General features: G+C 39.3%; 1 protein-coding gene across 12 annotated transcripts in view; it reads right to left on the reverse strand.

Moving 5' to 3' along the window:
• The window catches only part of LOC116040669 (supervillin-like), a 78,965-nt gene that overhangs the window by 52,754 nt on the left and 17,727 nt on the right, over positions 1–8,484 (reverse strand). For 8 of the 12 annotated variants that reach the window (XM_036004956.1, XM_036004957.1, XM_036004961.1 and 5 more), the window contains exons 1-4: positions 6,463–6,770; positions 2,420–2,480; positions 842–933; positions 681–738 (exon numbers count right to left, since the gene is read on the reverse strand). In XM_036004956.1, the coding sequence (XP_035860849.1) occupies positions 681–738; positions 842–933; positions 2,420–2,480; positions 6,463–6,523 (272 nt within the window). In that variant the 5' untranslated portion in view covers positions 6,524–6,770. Of the gene's footprint in view, positions 1–680; positions 739–841; positions 934–2,419; positions 2,481–6,462; positions 6,772–8,484 lie in introns of those variants that run through there. The other 4 variants (XM_036004965.1, XM_036004964.1, XR_004898239.1 and 1 more) reach the window with 3 other exon arrangements.

The raw sequence follows: 8,484 nt of genomic DNA on the forward strand, positions 1-8,484 counted from the left end.
TCCTACGGTGTAAACATTGCCTTACACTATTAATCTTGTACAATATACAGAATAACGATAGCCCTGATACTTTACTAACATTAGCTTGCATATGTTTGAGAACCTGATAGCTAATGTTAAATGAAATGGTACCAAAATAACGTAAAACTATTATTACACTGGAAGGAACTGCTACTTTTTGGAATAATACGGCCACCGTAAGAGTTATAACGTGCTCAGAATGGGAGGGGATAGAAAGTAATATTCAGTTGGTTGTCATATACAATTTCATCGCTAGATGGGAGAAATTCTTACACAATGTAGCTTTAATATAAAACAGTTACACACTAAGCTTTAAGTCAAAATTAAGATTTTGGAATGATACAAACTCCAACATTGTTTAAATACTTTGAGCAATTATTTAATAAATGATAAACTTTCAGCATAATCCACAGTGAAAGATAGTCAGATAGTGATGTGGGCGGGACATTAAGTCAGACTCAGTGGTGAGTGAAACCGAAGCAGAGGGACAGACACAGAACACTTTTTAATAAATTAACTTTATCAGTTATCAGGGAAATAAAACGCTGATACAGATCATCTGAAAACTGCCAAAAGACAGCCCGATAATCGGTATATCCCTGATGAAAATATGTAGGTGTGCTTATGTGAAAATAAAGTGTAGCAAGCCCTGAAGATACCTGTTCATTCCCGAATCCTTTGTGACAGCTCCCTCAAAGTATTTCTTCAACTCTGAAACTGAATACAGAAAATATACATATAGTATTATAAAATTATCAAACATTAACAAACTATTTGATTTATTCTGAGTTGTTGTTTTGTGGTTAGAACCAATGCACACCCTTAGGAAGGACAGCCAGAAGTTTGGCATCTGTATCTGAAACACTCTTGACCAAGGTGGTCTTGTCACCCAGGGAGAAGTCACTCTGAAAACTGAATGAGAAGACAGAGTCACAAACCTGCTATCTAGGTATTACATTCTCAATTCCTAGCAAGCAAAATACATATTTAATGAAATATTTCCTTCCCAAAAACTACATGGACATTGTAGGAGGATGAGCAGCTGCCTTATATTAATTTACTTAGTAATAAAAGAGGTGTAAGGTAGTGATGTTGAAGGTAGCAAAACTATATTACTCTACAACAGAGATCTTCAACAGGGGGTCCTCAGACTCAGTGCAGGGGTGCCGCCAAATTATGTTAAAAAGATAATTTTTTGAAAGTTTATATTTTCAAAGATTAAAACATGTCTGAAAATATACATTAATAGGAATCCAACATATTAATAGCAAAGATAAATTGGCCTATTTGTGAGAATACAAAACACTGTATTTACACATTGAAAATTTGTGTACTATAGGTAAATATGGTAGCCATACAGTTAAACTTAAGGAGTCACTGTTCCACATGTATGTTTAACATTCAAACATGATGTATAAATAATATATTAATATCCATTAATTTATATCCATCTGACCCAGTTGAATGCAACTCAGTTGTATACAATATATGCAGTAGTTGGTCCCTACTTAAGTTATCTTTCAGCTAAAATGTTGAAGACCCCTGCTCTACAACTTGTTCAGATTAAACGCAGACATAAAATTGTGCCTAGTTTCCTATTTCAGCCGTCCACACAACTCTGCCTCAAACGCCTTGTCCTAAGGAAGTGATGGCAGGTAAAGCTGAAACTCAGCTGGAGTCACTTACAACAGGATCCAGCTTAAGAACTGGGTCATCAAGTCCTGACTCTCCTCCAAGTGGAAACAATCAAATCATGTCACAATCAACAGGTCACACAAGCCAGGACCAATAAACTCACCTTTGTTTTCTCTCCAAAAGCTTCACAAACTATTTCATTCATTGAAAAAACTTCTTAAGTCTAAAGTTAACTTCTAAAGTCTTATAGTGTGTAATTCTCATTTCTAGACTAGAGTAGACTCAATCAGTGAGGCCTGTCGTCTTCAGTTTGCATCCATTTTTTACTGTTAAATACCAAGATGTTTTTAAAAAGAGCAGATCAGTTCAAACTGCTTGTCAATCAGAGTTTATGTAATAAAAAGTCCTTGTGTATATATCTGCCAGACAGCTGAAGAACCAGAGGGAACCCTAAACTAATGCAAAAGGGGGCTTGGTGCAAAGTGCTCCTGAAGGAGGTATTATGGCTCTAATGCCATGTGAACTAAAAAGTGTCTTAGGATAAGCTGTTCCAGGCATCTCCAGCTTTTAATGCTTACTGCACATGATAAGCTAAAGCGCTCCACTGTGGTAAAACCTATAACCTTACATATCCCTGTCTTGATGACAAAGCAAAAAATGAGACCAATGTAAATGCTCTTAGAAAATAGAACATGTGATTTCTGTAGCTCCGCTACTATTTTTACCCGTGTCTGTGTGGTTATTGCAAACAAAAAAAACTCACCTTAAGGCTTCTGTTGGCAATGAGGCTGAACTGCAAAGCTTGTGAGCTTTAGATCCAAATTCTAAAAAGAAAAACAAGACCTATTATACAAAAAAATTAAACAATAATAATAAATCTACACTCCACCTTTCAATTCAATATTCAGTACCTCTGTGCTGACATTGGGAGCATTGGAACATGTTATCCTGGTAAAAATGAACTTTACATTTCTGGCATTTGGAAGATCATAGTACAGCTGTTAAGAGTTTCTCTCAGTCTCCTCCCTCTGACACAGCGCTCTTTCATTTCCTCATTCAGTCTGTATCAAGCGCATTTTAGCGCAGTTTGTTATCTGCATGAATAAAAAAAACAATGTTGGTTTATTAACTATGTAAGTCAGATTATAAAACGTTTTTTTCTCAAAACATGGCATGTCCTTTTGTCGATGATCCCGTTGATGAAGAAGCTATATTACTTCGCAGGGAGTTAAACATACGTCGGGAGATGATATTGCGACCCCGACTATAGATGCATTTTCATTTCCAGTTAACTACGTATTTGAGTGGTATCATTTTTCTTCCCAGTCTATTAGTTATGTAGCCTCCATAACCTTATCCGTCCTCATATCACTAACGTCACCCATCATGGACATGCTCTCCATCCCAGCAGATTCTTTGTGTCGCATTACGTTTTTTTGCAAACGGCAGTTTTCTTTACAACATTGTTGATGTGGAGCATATTAGTAAAGTCACTGTAGCAAAGCGCCGTCAGAAGAGTGTGACTCGCTCTGAAATGTTTTTTAAACGTTTTTGTAGTGTTCCCTGGACACAAACCAGTAAGAGACGTTAAAAAGAAATAAATGATTGTAAATCATAATTCTGTTAATGATGGTGCTGCAACATCAGGATGGGATTAGTAGTAGTTTACTTTTTCGCCGGCAGGATCGCACCTAAATTCAATTATAGGTCTACTACATTCCAGTTTTCACCAGTAATATTATAGGTTACCTGTGATTAAATATGAAATGAATACACTATATTAGGGCTTACGCACTGACTCGAGCAGCAATTTTCTCCCACACCAATTCTCGCTATATTGCAGCAGCAGCAGCCGTGTTGCTTTTTTTTTTAAACAAAATATATGTTCAAACTCGCTGTATGTGCACATGAGTATTTCCACCGACCAGTTTGTTTGTGGTTTTTACCATGGTGAATTGTCGTATCATGGGTCCATTCATGCTGCCTTTTTACTGTGCTGGTGCACGCGCTTAACTCTGAGTGAACCTACTCGAATCAACTGTTCTGGAACCGAAAACTCAGAGTTTCCCATCTCAGGGTAAATCAACTCAGAGATCAGGGTTAGACTCAGAGTTTGTTAAACCTCCTTCCTGAAACAGGCCCCCTGGTCAGACACCTACTAGTGGTTTGTTGGTTTGATTCCCACTCAGGCTATACATGCAAAGATGTATACTCTTATGATACTGTATGTTGTCCACAAAACGACAACAGCAGCAACAGGTGGAACAAACTTCAGCTAATTCACAAAACATGATGATCTCCAGTGCTTGTGCACATAGATTTGGGTTTTTGGAGTGCTTACCAAGCCACAAACTGTGAAATAAGAACAACCCAGTCAGTATTTTGTGGGCTGCCTAGATCAGAAAACATGGGACTAAACAAGCTGTTCAGATTTGGCTCCTCTTCGTCACATGCAGGATCACTAGAATATACCGCCACCCCACTGAGTATCTCCACCCACGGCTTGAGAACTACCTTTCCAAGGGTGAGCTATATTTTTCTCGCAAGCCAATAAGAGCAGACTGGGCTTTTCAGGAGGGGGGCTCAAAGAGACAGGTGCTTAAACAGAGCGTTTCAGACAGGGGGAATACAGGTATATTCAGACAGACAGTATGAGACAAATAACGTGTTTTTTGAATATTAAAGCATGTACACATGTTCTAGTACAAACCCCAAATACAAGTATGAAACTGAAAATTAGCATAATATGTCTCCTTTAAATGATAAGACGCCATACTTGGAACATGTTTCAAAAACTCTTTTTAAAAGTATAGTTTTTACATAATAAAAACTATATCAATAATTTTTAGTGGATGTTTGTTTTTGTAATTAGTTATATACATAGGGATCATTGATGCACTACAACCACAGTATTTCGTTGGCAAATGTACTGTAATTAGACTCCTCTAGCAAATGATTATTTTGACTATGAAAAGACAATGCTGATGAAGAGACAATAAATGGTTTATATGCAACTAAAGCGATAATTTAGAGAAGTCACATTTCTTACACCAACAATGTGTCGTTTGGGTTTTGACAAGACATTTACCGCCTCAGTATGAGTCACTTGTCAAAAAAGGTTACTCAGAAAATTCACATCCAGTTCCCAGCAGAGTTGACCCTTTCACTCTCACGTCACAGCAACAGCAACAGCAGCCTGTTGTAAAGTTGTATTCCAGTATAGGAGACAGATCATGTTACTGCTCCAGACGCTTCCAGAACACCTCCGGCCTATTTCGGCTTCCAAAGACTGTGTGGCAATACAGCAGGGAACTTTTAGCAGGATAGAAAGTACGAAAAGTGAAATGTGTGGTGGTGGAAGAAGAATCCTAAAGCTCACTTTAGACATCAAGTACAGTAGGGCTTCCCAGTGTTTTGTGTAGTGACCCAGTGAAATTCAAGAACTCAAAAGTGACATGATGTAAGGGATGACAGAATTGGACATAAGCAAGGCCAAGAAATCTGGGTTGGAGGTCTTAAAAAGATTATTTTGTCTCAAATCTACAATGATTCAAGATTTTCAAAGCCTGTGGACACTTTGTGTACATGTACCTGTCTGTTTATCTGTGTGGAAAGCCCCTTGTACAGAAGTCAGTGCAGCTTTCCTTGGAAACGCCTGCAGGTTGTCATCAAAACGAGCAGCACAAGACTCACGGTTGACAGTGCCAGAGAGCAGCTTAGACTGCTGATGGTCCAAAAGTGAGCGTGGTGAGGAGAGGGATTTTCTATAAATGTTCAGAGGTGCAAAATAGACTTCCTGAGGGAACTGAGCCTTCGCTTGCACACAGTCTGTTTGGAAAGGGTTGCTGGTGGAATATGAACAACCCTCGTCCACCTCAGCAGGCAATGGTGCATTGACAAGCTAGAATATCAAAGTGGGGGAAACAGGAAAAAGCATAACAGCACACACCTGTTGAATACACAGCACCAAATGCGTACCAAGTGGAGTCAAAATAATCTCTCATTGCTCAACCACACACTCCATACATTCAAAGCAGCCTGATGCTAACATCCATACCCATAATAATAGATACACTTTTAAACCATCTGTACTATTCATAATATCCCTAAATCCGCAAGTGCATGAGTAAGGATGTGCAACTTCTACACACGTCATGAATCCTTGTTTAATCTGATCCAATCGAGCAAACAGAAGCAAAACATGGAGTCAACCAGTAAACTTCACATACTCTTGTCGTCTCCTGTCCTGCCAAGCCCAGAGTCCCCCTGCCTACTGCATCACTGACAGCCACCAAACTCTGTTATTTATCTCAGCGAGGAGCTAAATTGCATTAGCAAAGTCCCCCAAGTAGAGCTGCACAATTAATCGCAATTTTATCGAAAAAGCAATATGGACAAGGGCAATATCCAAATCACAGGGGGACGCAATATTTGTTAAAGGCAAAATATGTGTTAAACCATTCTGAAATAAGTATTGTGGTGCTGCAGAGACGTCCCATCTTACAAATCCTATTCTACTGACTAAAGAAAAAATCTTTGTTTGGTACAGATCCTCGCAAAAATCACACTATAATCCTTAAAAATATATAGTTTTCAATGAAAATGAAAATAATGATCCAATTATCATTCCCTCCAATATTGTAAATCATATTGCAATCGCAAGATCAGTCAAAATAAACGCAATTAGATGTTTTCCTCATATCATGCAGCCATACCCCCAAGCAGTCTATAAAGCTGAGGGTATTCAAGTGGGTTAAGCAAGTCCTCCTATAGCCAGAACAAGCTGTCCCCTTTCAAAGGCCTTACCTTGGCCACACGGCTGCTCATGGTTCACATGGTAACTAGAGATCCATGGGTTTCGAAACATGTTTAGGGAGAAGAACTGAAGGATGCTCTGTTGCTAGACTCTCCTCCGGTCACAGCGGTGGTGGACAGCCGGAGTGGCAGCGGTGAAGGTGAGGGCTGCTACTGGCGAGCAGGCAGGCAGGGATAGAGATAGTGACACAGCTACACACACACACAGACACAAACACACACACATACGAACAAGCACACAGCCACAGCAGAGTGACTGCCCCGGTTACACAGCAAGCTACAGGCTACACATGCAGGATGTGTGTGTCGGTGTTCATGTCAGTGTGTGTGTGTGTGTGTGTGTGTGTGTGTGTGTGTGTGTGTGTGTGTGTGTGTGTGTGTGTGTGTGTGTGTGTGTGTGTGTGCACGCAAGGGAGCTGAGAGAGAGAGACAGCGCAGCAGGGTGCTAAAGCAGCTCAGAGCCCTAATCAGATTACAGGCAGAAATTAGCCTTGATGATAAAAACTCTGGAACAGGATTGGAGGAGGGTGCCAGCATGGCCACAGGGGGTGGTATGGGGTCCAGGGCTACTGGAAGTCAGATGGTATCCTTAACACACGCACACATCAGACGGGCTTCAGCCATGATGGCCAGGTGCCATCAAACCTCCAAAAACTAAAGACAGAACTAGGGCTGGGCAATTAATCAAATTTCAATCGCAATTTCCATTTTGTAAACAAGTAAAACAATTATTCTGCACATTATATTTTGCTAGTAAACCTTTATTTTGTCTTGTGTTTTAAATGAAAAAAAAAAGTTCAACAAGAAAAGTATTAAGGGAAATTTCACAGTTCAAGGTGTTTTCACTGTTGATTTATTTAACCGTTTAACAGTTTTTTTTAAGTTCAATAAATAACACATCTTTGCAAAAGTCAAAGAGTGATCATAATATCAATCATAATCGTGATTTCACTACTGACCAAAAGAATTGTGATTATGATTTTTCTATAATCGAGCAGCCCAGAGCTTGCGTTAATATTAATATCATTATCAAGTTGTCAGAAGGTTTATTCTGTTTAAATGCAGTTGGAGTCCACCAGATAATAAAATGCAGTGTACCACTGGGAATATGATTCATTATGGGTGTAAAGTTTTTACTGACAGCCTTGTCCTGATTCCAGTTCAGCCAGTAGAAAGGCTTATTAAGCTGTCACATGCAATGCAGTAGAACATGATTCATAATTTCCTGCAGTGTTCCAATCTTTCCTTTTTAAACACAACACCACTAGTTAGGATTTTGGACGTTGTTAAAAAATCTTATAAAAACACAGCTATTTGATAGGGTTGTTGTTTATTTCAGTTCCTGTCCTTCCTGTCTTCCTCTACCTTCTCACTCTCTACAGCACACACATACACATTCATGTATAATGTCTAAATCACACAAGATTTTACTCTGTCTCACAAATTGGCCTGAACTCAGAAGTACAGACACAAACGTCTCATCTAATAGATGACCAAACACACTAATTCATCACATCAGGTAGTGTGAGGTGAGTATAAAGCCGCTTTCCGACTGGAGGGATTTTTGCAGTTCCTAGAACATAACGTTCCTAGAACCCTTTTTTTCTCCTGTTCTGACTGGACCAATCTGGTACCAAAATGATCTTTTTTTCCCCCGTCTTCCCTGGAACTGTGTCAAAAAAATGTGTCCAAACGGATCCATTTGTAAAAGACTCAACACGCTACTTCATATTCCAGGCCTATAGGTGGCGCTGTTTCTGCTACAGAAATTCACCAAAAACGGAGAAGAAGATCATAGTCTTCAGTCACTCCCGTTCATAACATGATAGACTATAATAACTTTCACCACTGCTCATTTTATAAAGGCCGCAGCAAGAAAACTTTTCTTTGTTTACATTGTATAATGTGCTGTTGGATTGCTTTTTATTTTGCAATTCTGTCATCGGACATGATTGCAGCGTGCTAGCTAGCAGAGCTAACGTTAGCGCGCTAACACTGCTAGCTAACATCGGC

This window comes from Sander lucioperca, chromosome 9 (genome assembly GCF_008315115.2).
Source record: "Sander lucioperca isolate FBNREF2018 chromosome 9, SLUC_FBN_1.2, whole genome shotgun sequence".
Lineage (NCBI taxonomy): Eukaryota > Metazoa > Chordata > Actinopteri > Perciformes > Percidae > Sander > Sander lucioperca.